We start from the raw sequence: 19,685 nt of genomic DNA, 5'->3' as shown, positions 1-19,685 counted from the left end.
ACCTCTCCTTTCCCCACTGAAAGAGAATGTCAACAACAACTGCCATACTTCCAGGAGAAATTTCATCTAAGCTGTGCTGGCCGGGGATTTGGAAGTGTACCATCTCAAGCTCAGCACACTTCAGTGCTTCTTTTACTGTGTCACATGTATATGCTGAATAACTTAAGGCAAGATTAGAGTGGATGTGAGGAGTAAACTTTTTACATGGGGTCTAAAGCCTATAAAGAAATCCCTAGTCCTCCAGTCCCAAAATATTTGTCACTACTAATTAGGGTTACGACAATTAAAAGCCCAGACTGTTGTCACTCAAACAGCATAGCACAAGCAGTAGGGCATATGTTGTATGGCATATGTTGTGTGTCGTCTTGGATGCAAGGAAGGCTTCCTCTTCCCTCACATCCTGCAAGCAATTGAGCTGTTGCACAGCTTACAGGCAAGGATGACATGTAGCTTCACTGCATCTGGTAATGTCCAGTTCTCTCTATGCTGCTGAATGAATCTTTTTTTTTTTTTTTTTTTTTTTGCCCCTGAACAACCCCATGAAAGGAGCCATTTCTTAAAGGCAGTGTAAAATCTGAATTTGGAGTAACCTAAGGAAAACATCAGGGAATTCTTAATAAACCTAATGAAACTGTCTCCCAGAATATTACTTCCAAGTATGTGGCCATCCTACTGCTTGGCTATGTGTCAGGGAGAGGACTTGTGGACCATCAGGGCTCACTGAGGCCCAGTGAAATAAAGATTAACCTGTAGGTCACAGGAGATGCTTAGCATCTTTAGTGGCTGAGCCTTTGCTGAGCAGCTACTAAGCTAAAGTGTAAAATGCAATCAGCAATTATTTTAATGAAGCAAAATTCAGCAATTTAACATAGGGAAGAAGCCAAGAGGGAAAAAAAAGTGTCTGGGATTTGACACAAAAAAGGGACAGCACTCCTTTCAAACCTCCTGTATGAGCCACCAGAGTTTCCATCTTGCTCCTTGCTTTTATCTGCGAAAACCAGCACTTTGCACAGCTGGGAGAGAAGCAAAGAGTGGGAACTATCTTTTAAAAATAATGTTAAATGGGAAGTTTAGTTCTGTCCACTACCTGTGGCTTCACACAATGTTGATGTGCTCTGCCCAGCACAGCACAGTTCAGTATGTAGCATGCAGACATTCCTCACCCCCAGCATGCACAAGCCAGAACTCTCATGCGTGTTGTCAACAACTTACCTGAACATCCAGCTGGATTTATCCCATAAGGAGCTTTGGGGCTGCAGCAGTAGGGGAGAGGAGGGATAGCAGCACAGGCTCCTGTTTGTCATGTCAGTACAGACCAAAGTGCTTTCACACTGACTGCTCACCTCCACGATTTCCACACATCAGCTTGGAGCTTTGTTTGCTACAGCTGGCCCCACCTCTTTTCTTTTTACCCCTCCTTTGTGCTCGGGACTCTCCTTTTCCCAGTCTGCTGCTCAATTTGCTCCAACCAGAAGATCACCTTCCTGCAGGAGAAGTCATCTCCTGGGAAGCACTGTTGCCCCCATCCCCCTTTGCAGACAGCTGGGGCTGGTCTGCATCTCCACTGGAGGTGAGCTAATCTTCCTTCCATCGGCTTGAATCTGAGGTTTTTCACATCATCACAGGGACTGCTCCATTCTCCTATCTTTTAGCTAACATACCACAAGAAATTTGGCAGTGGGCTGACAACATCCTGCAACCAAATTTTACTCCTGAAGAGATTGCCATGGCCCTTGCACTGCCAGCACTGTTTGGTTTTCAATGTTATATTACAATGCAGATCTTGGGGAAGCTTTATTTTGGTGCCATTTTGAAAATACTCTTTTTATTAGATTTTTTAAATTAAAATATACATTGTCAACAAAAGATAAACATAAATTAATGAAGTTAAATAAGAAACTGAATTAAAAACAAACAATACAGGAAAATTACTTAGTTCAACACAAAATAAACACAGACACATAACTATGAACTTAAGTAACATAAATTAACACACAAAATGTGGCAGACAGTACCACCAATTACACACTGACACAGACTGAAAACAGGAGCTGCAAAGTGGCTATAGAGGGTAAGATGGGACCAGATACTCCCAGCATGCAGGATTCTCACCTGTTCTTGCCAGCACAGTCTCATAAGTTACCCCCAAACTCCTGCAGAGTGGGCCCCACTCCTCTTCTAAGGCTTGGCTGACAAGTTACCTGAGCTTCTTGCCATTCTTGCCCATCACAGTGAAGCTTGACCACCATGGGTTACATTCCCACATCTGATACTGCTTTTTTGCTCTTCTAGCTCATATCACTTAGGGGAACAGTTCAGAGCTTCAGTCCAATTAAAACCAGTATAATCTATTCCTATTTTAAGTTGTGAGGATTTCTTACACTTCCTAAATGAGGCATTGCACTTTGCTTGGAGAAATACCAGTACACCACTGCATATGGCACAAACCAGGACCTCCATATTCACCCACTCCTACCACAGCTTCATAATAGCTGCAGTCCTCCTCTACCATCCCACCAGAAGATCCTCTTCTGTTGTGGTGCAGTCTGGGCTCCTTGTAGCTGGGAGTGAGCCAATTCTGGCATTAGTTGAAGCTGTCCATGGACTGCAAATCCAGGATGTGTTTCTCCCTTTGACAAAAACCCAGGAAGACAGAGGAGCAGATGGATCACTGCAGCCAGTACACAATCATGTAACAGGCTGTTTTTTCATGCCACTTCAGAAATGCCCTAACTGCATGTTGCTGGTCTGGCTCTTGGGCAGGGTGTGATTCTGTGGAAAGGACTCAGCCTGTTTGACAGCTTTCAGCACGACTGGGAACCAGATATGTAAATATCTCACACAGAGGAAAATGGAAGCACCACTGAAATATCAAATCTCTCTGGAGTATCAAAAAAAAATTGGCTGAAATCACAGCAGGGGCTAAGCACAGCCTCTCTCCCAAACACCTTGCTATGGTCATGGTTTAGTATCCGCAGTTAGACCTGTCTGTAGTGAGAAGTTACCAGCTTTTATCTTCCAGAGGTTGTGTGTGGCTCTAATAAAATACATGAAATTAATAGTAGGTGTATTCTGAACTCTGTATAGTGCCTTTCATCCAGAAGGGTTCCCAAGCACTTCACAAATGGTATGCACAAAGATCACTCACCCACTTTGCCCTCGCAGGGGCAAAAGGAAGCTGCCATCCTGCACCAGCAGCACTACACAGCAGTGCTTTTAGGAAGGAGTGAAGGATAACTTACTGACTAGAAACAATGAACACTTACCCTTTAAAGGAGCCCCTGTATATAGAGCAGACTGTGCAGCTCACGTGTGACACCTGCAACCTACCCCCTACCAAAGCAGGTAAGGTACCACGATGATCCCAAGAGCAGACGTGGTGCATTCCCGCCCGCAGTGGCGAGTCAGTGCATGCGGCGTGCAGGCCATGCACCCGGGCCTCTGCAGCCCCAGCTGTGGACACTGGCTGGCTGTCACAGTAAGGGAACAATCACATGGCACCCTGCAAACATGGGCTGCATTCCCTTTGTGCTTTGGGTACATTCTGATGCTTCCCATCACCTAAGTAATGCAAGTTCCTTTTCTCAGTAAAAGCCAGTGTAATGATTGGAGTGAAGTAAGCACATTTTCCTTTAAAGTAAAATATCTTCCAAAGATAAAAATAACCCTTTTCCCAGATGTCTTTTCTTGATGCCAAATCGAAGAAACTTTGGAATCCATTCCTGTATCCCTTCCCTTCTAGCTGTCTGTTCTGATAGCCACTTCACCAGCATGTCAGTGTATCATCTTTTTATACCTTCCACTTTTTCAACTACTATTCTCTACCAATAACAGCTTAAACCTTTGTCACTATTGCGGGTTGTGAATACTTTCCATATCCTCAAATGTTGTGATCTATTTACCCAAGCTGGTAGAGCTGGGAAAGTGAAAAAGTGGGAATGCTGGTAAATATATGACAGCTTTACGAGATTATCAAGAAACCAGTTAAAAAGAGGACATCAGGCAGCAATTCTTTCTCCAGCCTTACACCTTCTTCACTGCTTTCATGGTTACTATTTATAAGACATCACAGTGACACAGCTGTGCAAAACATCACACAGTTCACCTGAGAAAGATAAGATTCCATCAACACACTTCACATGTGTGACACCATACTCAAGAATTAAGGATTGAGTTTGACTTGGACTCTGATCCAACAGTATGCAAACCAAGAAGACATAAAAACCAGCATGAGGCAGTAGCAGTGGCCAAGGAGTGAAGCTCAGCATCAAGAAGATGGGGAAGCAGCAGTAGGGAAAAACAAAAGTGACAACATGGGGCTGGGAGACAGCTGAGAACATCAAGGAAGGGACAGCCAGTCAAGGCAGAAACAAAGGCTTTCATACCTGTATAATGCAAGAGAGCAGATACATATGGAACTGAAATGAAACATGCAACTGTGGATTTCTCTGGGCACTGAACTGGGATGCATTTACATCCTGAGACAAGAATTGTTCAGTATGAAATTACCAAAAGATACCAGAAAACTAAAGCAAAGGAAATGCTACCATGATAATGCCAGTTTTCATCACTGCAAGGAGGAGGAGGGTATTTTAGGCTCCAGACAGAAAGCATCTTGGGCATGGAGCATGATAAATACATTGAATACAAGATCTCCAGTCATTCTTATTTCTGGAAGAGTTATCCTTGCATGAGAAATCGAGGTGGAGCACTGGCTCCACAGCCATTTAGGATGTCATGTGGGACTTTGTCTACAATGCTTCTGGACGAGAATACAAAATCACTAGGCTGGTGCTGCTAACACAAGCAGCTCCTGCTTCCCAGCTTCTCCTTCTGCCTGTGGCACCTCTGCCTGCTATGGTTAGTGAAGCTGGGCCAGTCTGTCGATCCAGTTATTACCCTGTGCCTGGGAACTGAGACAATCTTCAGTTTTCACTGACTTGCTGTACAAAATGCTCCATCTAAAATGTCCAGGATTATTTGAAGAAGGGTCATTTGAAAACTTTCATTCTTGTGTCCTTAACCTACAGTCTGCTTCCCACACAGCTCAAACACAGACCCTCTCATCCTTCACCTTATTTTCTTCCAGCACTGTGTTGAATTTACCACTTGGAAAAGCTTCCTGTTTCTTCATACCTGACTCCCTGATACATTTCACACATCTCTCCTCTGTATCTGATGTCTCCTGGTATACTAACTTTGAAATAAATATCCCAAGTCTTTTAGTCTCACTACATACTCACATTTCCTCCAGGACTTAGCAGGAGCGCTGGTTTTCCTGTTAAGTATTGCACTCTTTACAGATTGCAATATGAAAGATAAAGCACAGCCTGCAGTGTATCACATGCAAACTGCAGGCACCCACAGCAGGCCTGTGCACATCACACCTCTGTATACATTGCACTGGACCACTATGGCTTCAAGGAGGCAGGGAAAACACAGGAAAAGCGTTTCCCACAGACTCCAGCATCCAGCCAGAAATCTGGCATTTGCATCTTTGCCTTCCTCAGTCCTGTGGAGCACTCTCTGGCTGATGCTGGTTTTGTCTGGAGCTGACAGGTCCTTCCATCACTTGGGCTGAGTTTCACAAGGGGCCCTGGACAGCAAACTCCTTTTGCTTCTCCCAGGTTGTGCAACTCTTCTTCCTGTCCTCCGGCAGTGTAAGAGACACACAAGAGATTCTTTGCTTTCTTCATGTAAAGACCCTTTTCCAGTCCAGGAACCTAATGCTTAACAGTGTTCCACAACAGTCAGTTCAGCCAGAATTTGTAAAAATTCTGCCTAAAGAACAGATCACTACTCTGGCCACTATCTTGTCCTTTAAAGCACAAAGATGGAGACCTCTTATCCCCTCAAAAGTGGTACGTGTGTGGGGAGTGCCTTTTGTTCTTAAAGAAATACCAGCTGGGGATAAAATCCAGAGGTCTCAGCACTGAGTCACCACTTGGATACTGAGTCAGAAATTTTAACACCTGTTTTCTTCCAGGGAAAATTCCTTCCCTGGAATACAGTCATTTTAGGAAAGTTTGAATTCAAGTTTGGGTATCATGGCCCAGACTTATCTAAGTTACCTGCTCAGACTGGTATCCATAGGTTTAATCCCTGACTGTTATTGCTGGAGTACCCATTGCTGCTTTTAGAGATAAAGCTCAAGATGCAACAAAGGACCCCCCTCCTGTTTCCTCCTTTATTAAATGCAAATGGCTACCAGTGCAAGTTAGGCAGAGACTTGGTGGCTTCCTCTGTGAGACAAAAAGGAGCAGTAGTTCCCCTAAATGTACTCATTAAAATATATTTTCCTTCTACTCTTGGCCCTGAAGGATCATCTCAGCTTATGAGAACTAAGCTCCTGTCTATCTGATTATTAAATAATTTCTAAAGCAGATGGGAAACTACAGTGGTTTAAACAGCTAGGCTGAGACTGCAGGGCTAAAAATAGTATAGCAGGCTCCTTTTAATTAGTAAGATGATGAAATATGACAGAAGAGAGAGATGTAGATGTATGGATTTGTGTGTATGTGTGTCTTTAAAATTAAGTTATTACCTCAATACTAGGTATTATTTATAACATATATGATACGTGGTGTCTGATTTTTATGATGCCATTTATCTTCACTTGGGAGAGAAGACAGGCTAACTCTGCTTTCATAATGTCAATCCTTGTTGTATTCAAAAGGAGAATTGTAGTAAGATAAACCTGCCACCACATGCAGTGCCATCCTTTTTTAAATGAGGTGGATTAGTAAGTGCTCCAAAGCAATAGACTGTCAGTTCTACAAGTCCGTGACATCGACTGTTCCCCAGGGCATCCTGGAGAGCATGGAAGAGCCAGCCTAGCTTTATACCTGTGATTCCAGAAGAGCACAGGAGCCTGGCATAGGGCCAAAGGGGTCAGGTACTGTGATGTTTATCCTACCACTGTGCCGCCTATGTATTTTTGAGGACTCTTCAAAACCTGAAGAGAGAAGAAAAGACATCTGCCACCCCTTTTCTCCAGCAGTGCTGGGCTGCACGTGCCCTGAGAGTGTTCTGCTCCACCATGCAGATGTGGCCCTTTGATGCTCACCAGATGACTGATGACCATGTTTTGTCCTGGAACCAAAAAACTGCCATGAAACACATGGACATCACAGCTGTAGACTTCTGTCAGGTGAGTTGAGGAGGCTGAGGATGCCTGGCCTGCTGGGGGCTGGATCAGACAGATGTTCCGTCACTCCAAGGGGAACCCAGACAGGCACTGCAAACCATGCCCTTTGGTACAGAAGGACCTGACCACAGTGGGCACAACCCCCTTTTGGCTATTGCACTAAGGTAGCAGCTAATACTTTGTAAGGACCTGGAAGCAAAAAGTGAACCATCACCATGGTGAAAACTGCCCTGTCAAAATCTTGCTGTTAGTGTCATGCTTAATGTGGACCAGAAAGCACCTGGCTTTCAGAAAGATTTGGTGCAAAAGCTGGGTGCATTTGTTAGTCATGAGATGCCTTCTGTTGCTCAAAAGTATCCAGCCGAGGAAGACAAGACAGTGGGTCTTGAAGGAATTGAAGACTGGTATAAAAAAATATGTAAAGCCCTGTTCTTTCTTATTCCCCATTGATCCACGTGAAGGTGGAAAGCCTCTGGCTGGCTAGCAGAACTCCATGGTGTCTTGCTGAAGTGTGTCAAATGGTCTGGAGCTAACCCATGTCTCCTGAGTTATGACTCTCAGATGAGCAGGAGCCCTGTGGGTAAGATGACTTCCACTTGTTCCAAGTCTGTGCTCCCAAAGCCAAGTGTACTGCTTTCCACCCAGTGCAGAGGACCAATCTGGAAGCACTGAAAGATTTTTCAGGGGTGGGGCTTAATCCAAGTAAGAGACAAAAAGCCTGCAATACTCTTCCCAGTTTGTCAACACAAACCTTTACTGTTTCTCTTTCAGAAGTGTTGTATTTTCTCCTGTCTTTGTCAATCAACAGATAGTGAGACCCAAGCAACCAGAACAGGCAAACTTAGAGAGTCTGGTTTTTTTTCACTCAGGTGAAGACTCACTAAGAAGCTGGGCATGTCTGGCCTCCTGGCTACAAGTCAGCATTCTCTGATATGGAAAGCAACACTGTAAGTACAGTATTTTGAGCAAGGAAGGGATCATGAACCTCTACCTCCATGCTCCTGCTCTGGCTCTATGCCACCTGCAATGTTAGTGGAACAAAGTTCTCCAAATCTGAGTACAATGATGTAAAAGGAAGGGCTCTAGAAGAAAGGGGGTCCAAGAGAGCTGGTCAATATTCAAGCATCACTTCTTCCAAGCTCAAGACCAGTGTATCACCATGTGCAAAACATCAAGCAAAGGGGGCAGAAGATCTCTTTGGATGAGCAGGGAGCTTCAAGCAAATCTCAAAGAGATTCTGGGATGTAGAAAAAGGAACAGGCCACATGGGAGGACTAAAGGAACAGTCAGAGTATGTAGGGATGTGACAAAGAAGGCCAAGGTCCATTTGGAATTAAGTATGGCAAGGGATATCAGGACAGCAAGAAGGGTTTCTACAAGTACATCACCAGCAAAACGAAAATTTGGGAAAATGTGGGGCTGCTACTGAATCAGATAAATGTCCTGGTGACAGAAGACACAGAGAAGGCCTGGCCAATTACTGAATGTGTCAGTTTTTAATGCTGAGGTTGGGAATCCCAGACCTTGGAGGTAAGAGAGGAAGGCTGGAGAAAGGAAGACTTCCCCTTGGACACAGAGGGCTGGGTTAGAGATTGGCTAGGCAGACCTATGTGCCATAAATCCATGGGCCCTGATGGGATATACCCAGAGGTGCCTAGGGAGCTGGCAGATGTTGCTGCTAAGGTACTCTCTATCACCTTTGAAAAGTCATGGAGAACAGGAGAGGCACCCGATGAGTGGACGAAAGCCAATGTTACTCTCATCTTCAAAAAGGGCAAGGAGGAGAACCTGGGAAACTACTGGCTGGTCAGCTCCACCCCAGGAAAGGTGATGGAACAGATAATTCTGGAGGTCGTGACCAAGCATGTAAAAGAAAAGGTGGTCACCAGGAGTAGTCAGCATGGATTCACCAAGGGGAAATCATGCTGACCAATCTGATAGACTTCCATGATGGCATGGCAGGATGGGTCAATGAGGGGAGAACGGTGGGTGTTATCTGCTTTGACTCCAGCAAGGCTTTTGACAGTGTCTCACATTACATCCTCATAGGTAAGCTCAGGAAATGTGGGTTGGATAAATGGACAGTGAGGTGGACCAAGAACTGGCTGAATGGAAGAGCTCAAAGGGTCATGATCAGTGGAATAGAATCCAGTCGGAGGCCTGTAGACAGTGTTCCCTAGAGATCAATACTGGGTCCAATCTTATTCAACTTGCTTATCAATGACCTGGATGAAGGGACAGAATGCACCCAAAAACAGTTTGCTGATGATATGAAACGGGAGGAAGGGACTGATACACCTGAAGCCTGTGCTGCCATTCAGCAGGGTCTTGACAGGCTGGAGAAAACTAATGAGGTTCAACAAAAACAAGTGTAGGGTCCTGTACCTGGGGAGGAATCAACCCAAGAACGAGCACAGGCTGGAGGCTGACCTGCTAGAGAGCAGCTCTGCAGAAAAGGACCAGGGAGTCTTGGTGGATGACAAGCTGACTATGAACTGTCAGTGTGTCCTTATAGCCAGGAGGGCAAATGGTATGCTGGGATGCATCAGGAAGAGTGTGGCCAGCAGGTTGAGGAGGGTGATCCCTCCTGAGGCCACATCTGGAGTGCTCTGTCTAGTTCTGGGCTTCTCAGTACAAGAAATACAAGGAGCTACTGGAGAGGGTCCAGTGGAGGGCCACAAAGATGACGAGGGGTCTGGAGCCTCTCTTATAAGGAGAAACTGTGGGACCTTGGCCTGTTTGATCTATAGAAGAGGAGACTGAGAGGGGATCACATCAATACATACAAATATCTCAAAGGTGGGTGCGAAGAGGATGGTGCCAGACTCTTCTCAGGGGTGCCCAGCGACAGGACAAGGAGAAATGGCCTTAAGCTGAAACACAAGAAGTTCTACCTCAACATGAAGAAGAACTGCTTTACATTGAGGGTGGCAAACACTGGAATAGGCTGCCCAGGGAGGCCATGGAATCTCCCTCTGGAGACAGTCCAAATCCACCTGGACACATTCCTGTGTAACTTGCTCTCCTGCTCCTTAGCAGGAGAATTGGACTAGGTGATCTCCAGAGGTCCCTTCCAACTGTAACAATTCTGTGATTTCCCAAAATGCTGGGTGACATGCTACAGCCAAATCTGAAAATTTCCCCAGGGGTCAACTGGTCCTCCCAGTGCCAAACAGAGCAGCACAGTCTAGAGACGGCCCAGATCCACAGGCAATTAATAGTTCAGTCAATCTGGGAGACTACTTCATCTCAGTTATGGCTCTTTAAGGCAAATAAACTTTTAGCCCTTATTGTTTTTGAGATTTCTCTTTACAGCCATCACTGGAAATGTGACCTCATCTTAATCTGCTTCCAAAATAGGCTCAGTGCTCCTCCCTTGAGGGGAGACAAACTGGGGGTCTGTTCCAGCCAAACCTTAAGCATGCATTTAACTGTGCAGGGCCAGCTTGAACATGTGATCCTGTAATGAGCAACCACTAAAGCACAGTGGAGCCCTGGAAGTATGGACTGCTGAATTGCTCCACTCCTACACAGCTGGGGAGCTGCAGTGCATTTTGGAGAACTAGAGCATACAGAATTAACTTTGTCTTAATTCAGTCCCCTGAGTATGCCATAAAGTTCTCACTTTGGTAATGCTGTCCTCTGAGGACATGTCAATGTAGTGACTATTTTCTCATCTGATCGCAATCACAAACTGCCATAATGCAAAGTATAAAAAATTCAGACCCTTCCTAGTTCTGGTAGCTACCATGCCATCAGAAGAGGAGATTTTATATCTGTATTAGGAGAAAGAAAATATTTACAGTATGCTAGCCAGTAAGACAAAAATGAACCACAGTGCCGACCAATCTACAATAATTTTCTTTACAGCTACTTACATTCTAATCATAGCATCCCAAACTGAGCTTGTCAAGTTACCCTTCAAATCAAATGCAAGAGAAAAATCCATCCTTGGCTATGCAACTATAAACCCAGCCAGTCTAGTAAAGTGAGAGTTACTCTTCCACGTACTTGGCAAATCTGGGAGCAGAATTTACCACTCGGTGTAAATATTTCTGCATAGTTTGTTTAAAAAAAAAAAAATTCTTTCCTACTCCTCTCCCTGGCAGACTCTTAGAAAGTAGTAAATATGCAGATGGGCATAGTGATATATTTTGTATCAACATATTTTAAATGTGTGCATATGCATTAGCTATATAAATACATTCCCCAGGAAGTCTGCCAGTGGATGTACTACAAAGCTTTGTATATTACATTTGGGTTTGCTTGCGCAGTAGCACAGCAGCGTCAGGAAGAACTGCTTTCGGCTTATTTGCTCTACAGCAGCTCACAGTTACCTGCACAGCTTCCTGTTTCTCTCAGTATATACAAAGGTGCTATATTTATATACCATGTGTGTATGTAGTGTACATATAAATATACATTTATACACACACATGCAAGAGTATCACAGACTCATAGAATGCTTTGGGTGGGAACCTTAAAGATCATCTAGTTCCAAGCCCCCTGTCACAGGCAGGGACACCTTTCACTAGACCAGGTTACTCAGAGCTCCATTCAGCCTGTCCTTGAACACCTCCTGGGATGAAGCATCTGCAGCTTCTCTGGGTAGCCTGTTCAGTGCCTCACCACCCTCACAGCAAAGATTTTTTCCTAATATCTAATCTAAGCCTACTCTGTTTTAGTTTGAATTCATTCGCCCTTTTCCTCTCACTGTGCTCTTGTAAAAAGTCCCTCTTGTCTTTCTTGTAGGCTGCCTTCAGGTACTGGATGGCCACAATTAGGTAACATCAAAGTTTTCACTTTTCCAGATTGAACAAACCCAATTTTCTCAGCCTTTCCTTGTAGGAGAGGTACTCTATTCCTCTAATCAACTTTGTGGTCCTTCTCTGGATTTGGTCGATGTCTTTGCTGTCCTGGGGACTCTGGAGCTGCATGCAACACTCCAGGTGGGGTCTCATGAGAGCAGAGTAGAGGGGCAGAATCCCCTCTCATAACCTGTTGGTCACGCTGCTTTTGATGCAGTTCAAAACACAGCCTGTGCTGCCCAGTATCCCTGCTACTCCACTCGCAGTATCTGCCTCTGGTCCTGCCCCCTTCTCCCTGCTTTTCCTGTTCTGTAGAAAAATTGCTGCACAGACAGATCCCTGAAAGCAAGTGGGGCAAGCAGGTCTTGTCCAAGCTCTGGACAGACCAGCTGGAGGTTGGAGACTGATGAAGGACAAAAGACAGAGGACATCTGCCTGCTGCCCTTGAGGTCCCACTGTCCCCTTGTCTAAAAGGTTTAACAGTGTTATGTTTCTTGCTGTGACTGTGCTCCTTTTCCGGTACCAGTATCACGAACGAGGCAAGGGGTATCGCACATCACTATTTACATGAGCACTGACAGATGGGGGCACGGAGGAAGTGGCTGCAGTGCTGTGGGTGGATATGTATGTGACGCTATCATTATCCATGCACGATGGAACTGTACGGATACTGTTGCAATGGAGCTATGAGAACCATGCTCTTCTACTTCATTGTGCAAGGAAAAGCCACAACAAATACTGTAGTGGGAATGTAGCAAAACTTTGCATTTAATTCTAGACAAAAATCAATTTGCTTTTGCAATGATGATAAGCTAGAATGAGCATTATGCCATTTCTCCCCCCCTGCCCCCCCCTCCCCCCCAGTCCCTTCTTTAGAGCTACTATTTAGATGAGCTACGGTATTAAGAGAGAAGCTGCAAAGATGCTAGCTGCAAAAATAAAGGATGAGATAAAAAGTCAAGCATCCACATTTCCCCCAACTGAAAATGAAGTTCTGAGGAAAGGGAGGAGGGAAAAGAAAAGGAACTTACCACGCTGCGAGTGAACTTTTCTAGAGAAGTTCTACGACCTTGCTCATTCTCTGGCTTAACAGGGAACAAAAATAAGATAAAAATACAGAAAAAAACCCTTCAGCTTAAATGCAGTCTTTCAAAACAGCAGCAAAATATAAGGAAGCAGCAAGAAGAAAAAGTTGTAAAAAAATGTAAAAAGCAGAAATCAATGTTTGCAACAGCAAACATAAGAAATCAAAATGCCTTAAAGAATGAGAAAAATCAGTACTTTTACTCTCAGAGAAAGTCACTTTTCTCCTGTGAGTTTTTTGAATGGTTCATATATGTCTGTGCATTGCTGTGTCTTACAGCTCTTGGTATTGATTTCTTTTTCACTGAATTTTCCTTCTGTTGCTGTTCTAGCTGGGACGTCTGATTCTGGTTAACATCTGCCAAACAGCTATCGGAGGCTCCCAGCTACTTGTGTAGAGAGATGAAAAAAACCACAGTAGCTTTCACAGTATTAAAAAGCAATGTGTGAGTGAATACAGCACTGGAAGAAAACCACTGGACTCTTTGCCAGTGAACCTACACTCTTCTATTTATCCAAAGGGTAGAGGCATATTTCCAGTAAATTTGGCTACAACAAAACACAAGACAGCATATGCATGTCTTTGCAAGGCAACAGAAAGATACAGGCCAGTTTGGGGCACTGAGTACGGGACTATTCATATGCAAGAAGACGACATTCAATTGCACTGTGAGAAGACAAGCATGTGCATCATGGCTTTATTAACATATCCCTGAGAAGGTTGCTCACTGCAGCACTTTGTTCATTTGGCATAAGGGAGATCTAATCGCCACTAACAAGGAAGAACTAAATAATTTATTGGCATATTTGCTGGAATATCTAAGAGAAAAAAATTGTTATAGAGAAGAGAGGAAACTCAATGATACAAAAGAAAGCTTATTGCAGTCAGAAAGCTGTGGGCACTGCTGATTTCCAGGAGAGACACTTATTTTAATGTGGTGAGCCAGCAAAATGGGGGTGTAAGATGGAAGTAAAACTGCCATGAAGGGAATAAGGAGCTACATGTGAGGGAAAACCACACTAATGATGGTGCATGAAGGTGCACTGGAAATAAGCACTGCACTGGAGAGGCACATACCTGACATATCATCTATTGCAGATTCAGCTGCAGTAACAACCCCCAGGACAAAGCACCAGTGCAAAAATCAGATAGAGAAGACATAAAGAAGCCAAAACCATACCAGATAAATTGGATGAGAACTCGTGTAGCTGAGTCTAGGCAAAGCCTTTTGATTCTTCTGCATGTTTATCACAGCTTTCACACCTCTCTGATGTCTACAAGGTTAGTCTTAAGCATCCCATGGAAAGATGGGGCAGATCGTCCCTGCTGCATCACCAAAGATGAGATCAAAACATAAGGCTCTTTTAAGATAAGCAATATTCTTTATCCAGAAGAAAGAAACAAGCAACCTCCACACTTACAACCATTCGAGGAAGCTACAGCATCAGCTCTGATGTCCCAAAAGTGGTATCAAAAGTGAACACTAGAGGCACGTCATTTTAGCCCACACAGAGGATGGAGCCAAGCAATAAAGCAGCCTTCCCGGCTGGCAGGAAAACAGTAATGTACCCAGTCCAATGTTCCCCAAAGGAGTATTTAACACGCACTAACCCAAGGGTTAGTTGCCTCTCCTTGCATGTGAGAGGAGAGGAAAGGGGAAAGAAACATCAGCCTCAGTCTTTGGCTGAGTACTAGAGCCGTGCAAGTGCTCAGAGTGTCACAGATTCCCTCTTGGAAATAGCCTCAGAGGTGTCCCCACATGCCGAGGCAGCAGAGGTGACAGAGAGAAGCTGCATTCCTGCCACTTCAGCTGAACACATACCAGTGAGCAGGACTGAGGACAGCAGGGCACTGGGCCTCTGCGTTGGTCTCCTGCACGGGTGGCAAGACCCACCAGCAGCCAAGTTAAAAACACAATTTCAGGAGAAGAAATACCTGAACAAAAGACTGAGTGTACTGCAAGGCTCTTTAGGGGAGTAAGGCACTCGAAGTCTGCAGCATCACATTGCTGCAGGCTGGAAAATCAGTGTCTGACCCAACTGCACTTTGAAGTGGAGCTCTGGTGTGCATTGGGGTCAAAGGAGAATGAGCTGCTATACTGGCCACACTGCACCCCTGCACTCACTGTCAAAATTTAGTGTCTGTTTTTTCTATTGGCAAGGTGATCCACCTTCCCACCCAGCAGAAAGGTAGGATGGTGGTCTTTAAAGATCATGAGCACCTTGCTGAGCTGCTGAGAGCTTGTCTGGCACAGGGGGCCCCACGCAAGGCTGTTTGCTGCCTACCACAGCTGAAGACGTGTGGGAAAGCAGCCACAGAGAGCACCGACAGTGTCTCACAGAAGCGCCTTGCAAAGCACGGTTTGCAGTCACTCTGCACATTTGGCATGGCGGTGGCAGGCTGGATGCGTGGAAAGCTCATCCCCATAGCATCCAGCTCTGAGTCAAAGCTTGACATTTTCTAGTAAAATAAAAAGCAGCTGAGGCAGGCTGGCTGCAGAGTGATGAGCTTGCTTGAGCAGTTTGAATGTCCGTGGGTGTGGGTGCTGGCTGTACAGCTTGCTGGCGCTTCCTGTCTGCTTGCCCGTGTGGCTGGCAGCCTGCCGTGCAAGGAACGCCTGCCCACAGCTCTCCAGCACGGTGCTGAGCTGGGGAGGCTGCCTTGCACACTAGATGAAGGAAATTTAAAAATAACAAAGTGCAAAAAAAAAAAAAAAAAAAAAAGAATAGAAAGACCGAGTCACACCTATCCCAGTCCTGGGAACAGACCTGGGGTGTGCACCCTGGAGCCATTCCTGCTGCAGCACCACAGCAGCCTTTGCCCAAACATACACTGCGTGTGCAAAGGGGCGAAGGCAGAGAAACTCATGTGCAAGCCAGGTCATGTAGTCCTCCCAGGTGCAAAAAATGCAATCTTCGTCAGTAAGTACACCAACAGACTCCATCAGCTAATGGCAAAGGACATATGCATTTGGATAAAATATGAAACAACCATCCTTACTGCAGATGAAAACCCTTCAGCCCAGGCAGATACATAAAAATAGAGCTCACCACATAGAAACCATTCACTAATTATTGACTAGCTTCTTCAAATTTTCCTTTTTTTTTTTCTTGATTAATCATTTACCCAGCCATCCAAACTTTAAGTTCCTTTGTGTAGATTCTGCTTGAATGGAGATTAAGTAGAAGAAAACTTAACCAGCTGACACTGACTATTAAAAATAATTATGAGAAAATTGCTCAACATCTTTACAACATTCAAGGCAAGTCCTGCGACTGAATCAAACTGGCCATGTGTGCCCTGATGGGACTGAGAAGGAGGCATAATCTGCAATAGGAACCTTCCTGGACAATACAGAGCAGTTGGCACAGGGGGTCTGGTTAAAAGCAACGCTTCAAAAGGCGTGTGCTGAAAATGCAGCCTGTTCCTCATGGCATGAAGCTGTTAAGTATCCCCTTGCTGACACTTCTTGCCAGGGATCTGAAAAGGGATAGGGAAATACATACAGAAACTTGGTCTTCTGAACATAAGGTCTGCAAAATTCTCTACCTCCCTCCCTCCCTGAATTTATTTTGTTGGCTATTGAATCCTTTATTTTGGTATGAGACTTTGGGGTGTGAAGTGGGGTTTATTTTGAACTTTAACTTGGTGAAAAATAATGTGCTCCAGAGGGAATGGCATCAGATAAAAACAAAGGATAATAACATCCCTGACCCTGGGTGCAGAAAAGGCCAGGAGCAGGTCCTGGGCTTCTAAGGCAGTCACATCTACCTGTCCAAAGTGAGAAAGCAAAGGGCATGTACAGTGCCACCAAGTGGCCGGAGTATTTTGCATATATTGTGTGTTCATTTGAACAGGACCACGGTGAATTCACACTTCTCTGAACCAGGTGGAGAGCAAAACAATGCTCTAAACCAAGAAAATACCAACCTGCTCTTCCCTCAATGCCGCAGGGCTCACTCTCATAGCTTCGCAGCCTGTCTGCACTACAGCTGTGGCTGCCTTTCCAGGATGCTTCCCTGCTTACGGGCAGGGCCGGATAGCAGGAAGCCACCCCATGCTAAACTGACACGAACACCAGCACTGTGACAGTTCAGCTGCCCCTTCAGCTAATGCAGAGATGCCAACCAATGTCACTGTTTCACCTTTACAGTGAGCAATGGAAAGTACCTCGAGGTCTTTTCTGTTCCTTTTGCTCCCTTCTCTGCAAAAATAACTAGCAGAGCACATGTCTGGCTGCTTCTTTACCATTAACAAAAGTTCCTGTGCACTTGCATCCCCTTCCATGGTGCATTAACTAATCTGCACTGCTCTTTCCCCAGGGAATAAACCCCTGCTCTGCAGCCAAGTCACCCTGCCAAAATGCCTTCTTGCCTTGACTGAGGAGGTTCGTCACAGCACTTGTCCTGACAGGTGGATCACTGCTGTCTAAGGACATCCAGCCACCATTTTGGCTATTGCGGAGAAGGGCTGGAGGGCAGTGCAGCAGTGATTACCTGCTGTAAGGTACCCTGCAGCAAGGTGCATATTAGCAGAAACAGGAGCAGGTCAGTGCTTGACTCTCTGCAGCACCAGTGGGGCGTGTTGGGTAGATACACAAATAAAACACAGTGAGTCGCTCGGGGATCTCAGCACATCCAGCCCTTTGCTGCCGAGCCAGACGCTTTCAGCAGATCCGTGATTTCTACCTGCTGCAGAGGGGGTCTGGGAATGGAGGCCCAGAGCTCAAGTTGGGCTGGGCATATGGCCATTCCTCCTGAGGACAGGGCTGTGCTCTCATCCCTCCTCTTCTCCAGCTTGGCAGAGAGGAGGCCTTCTGTTCAAGGCAGAAGGCTACACCCAGTTTTTCCCCTCTGCAGCTCACTGCTTCCAATCACACCCTTGCTGGAGGCCAATCTCATGTTCCCTGCTGAGCACCATGAATCTGCAGGATTGAGGCCAATAATACTGTGGTTACTTGCAATAATGACATTGGGAAGAATGGGGGAAAAAACATCTAAAATGGATTAACAAAGTATGTATGTCTGGTCTGTACACAGCCTATGTCTGCTGTCTTGCATCAGTTAGTGGTGTGAACAATACGTTCCCCTCATAATTCTGTCATTGTATCTCAATCCTGACCCATAATTTCTTCTCCCTTCTTCCCCTCCATTACTGCACTCCCAGAGCAGGGAGGGGAAGCTCCCACATCTGTGGTTATTGTATGGTGTGGAAGAAGGTAACTCTTCAAATTTACAGTATTTTACAAATACCAGAAATGTGAAGCATGTTTTGAAGCACTAATCAAGCTTTGGCATCTCTCTGCTGAGCAGGTCACTATCATCATTGCCCTTTGAAAAAGAGGAGGATATACGGCAGGCAAAATTGAACTTTTTTCCCCAAGCTCACACAAGAAGTTAAGTGGGGTAACCAGGGGAAGCATATGGATTTTATGGTTCCCAGTTCTGTACTCTAGCTACACAGTCTGCCTTTCCCTTTTTCCTGCCCTCTCAGTTTGCCATAACCCAGTGCTGGAGGGCAAAAGATCCCAAATAACACAAATTTACCCACAAAACATTAATGTGGGAATCTGAAGCCATAGTTCATTTGCTTAGCGCAAGCAACTCTTTTACCCCACGTCCATCATGCTGTGCTTCTGACAGAACTTATTTTCAGTAATGAAAGTAAGCTATGTCATATCAGTGTGGTATACAAGCCATGTGAGGATAATGACTTTGGGGAAAGACATGCCTCAGAGAGATGTACTCGTCACAACTTAAAGAACTGCAGTGAATTTCTATTCACATCATTGAATCCAGGACTTTGTTTGCCAGCTCTAAACCAAATCCTCCATCTATGCAGGCTCTGATATGCTATTGCATTCCTCTTTTCCTCCCTTGCTTTCCAGCTATTTAGAGGAATTTTAAAAGGATGCCTCTCAAAGCTTCACCAAAGGTCCTAAAGATTGGACCATGTAGCTCAGCCTATAGAAATGTCACATTCTTTCTATCATCATCTCTGTACCTACACTGTTTCCAAAACATTCACTTGCACAACACAATGCAATGTGGTTGCAAAGAGCCTTACAGACTCTGGAGCAGCACCAACTCCCCTCCTGCATAATGTGAAGCTGATCAACAGCGCATCTGCGCAGATCTACTCCTGCCTTTTTTGTGCCTTCATATGTTTACTCATGCACCCACAGCTCTTTCTTAAAGAAACTTGATTCTTACTTTCACGGCTGTGTTAACATGACACCAAAACCTGCTCCTGCGGCAGTTTGCAAGGGGATGAGGATGTCATGCTGACACATCCAGGGCTTGATCTGACAGCAAACAAGGATTGCAAAAAAATAAACCTTTGGTTTGAATGAGTTTAGCTGGGAGGAGAAAGCTCTCCTGTCTTTCAAGCACATGAACTCCCATGTGTTCAATGGAGACTGCGGGGTGGGGGGGGACCATAAGCTGCTGGGGGTAGGGAGATGGCAGAGGCTTTTATGGTTTATACCATCAGAAAACTTTGCCTCGCACCTCCTTCATTTCCCAGCCTCTGAACTAAGTCAGGTCTAACCCTTCTAAATGTAAGCAGCACTGGTTTATGCTGTCACTGACGAGACATTTTGAAACAGAAGACTGACTGCTGCCCTCCACTACCTTTCCCTAATCCA

At 45.1% G+C, this 19,685-nt stretch overlaps 1 protein-coding gene across 9 annotated transcripts in view; it reads right to left on the bottom strand.

Annotated features, from left to right (window-relative positions):
* RGS6 (regulator of G protein signaling 6) overlaps positions 1-19,685 on the bottom strand; it is a 275,094-nt gene that overhangs the window by 8,051 nt on the left and 247,358 nt on the right. For 5 of the 9 annotated variants that reach the window (XM_019282554.3, XM_039552051.1, XM_039552052.1 and 2 more), the window contains exons 17-18: positions 12,987-13,040; positions 2,538-5,645 (exon numbers count right to left, since the gene is read on the bottom strand). The exons of 1 other annotated variant lie outside the window; for it this stretch is intronic. In XM_019282554.3, coding sequence (XP_019138099.2) covers positions 5,412-5,645; positions 12,987-13,040 — 288 coding nt within the window. In that variant the 3' untranslated portion in view covers positions 2,538-5,411. Of the gene's footprint in view, positions 1-1,212; positions 5,646-12,986; positions 13,041-19,685 lie in introns of those variants that run through there. 3 more of the 9 variants (XR_005601920.1, XR_005601921.1, XM_039552049.1) reach the window with 3 other exon arrangements.

This window comes from Corvus cornix, chromosome 5, assembly GCF_000738735.6.
Source record: "Corvus cornix cornix isolate S_Up_H32 chromosome 5, ASM73873v5, whole genome shotgun sequence".
In the NCBI taxonomy this organism is placed as follows: domain Eukaryota; kingdom Metazoa; phylum Chordata; class Aves; order Passeriformes; family Corvidae; genus Corvus; species Corvus cornix.
This window is presented reverse-complemented; position numbering and strand designations above follow the sequence as displayed.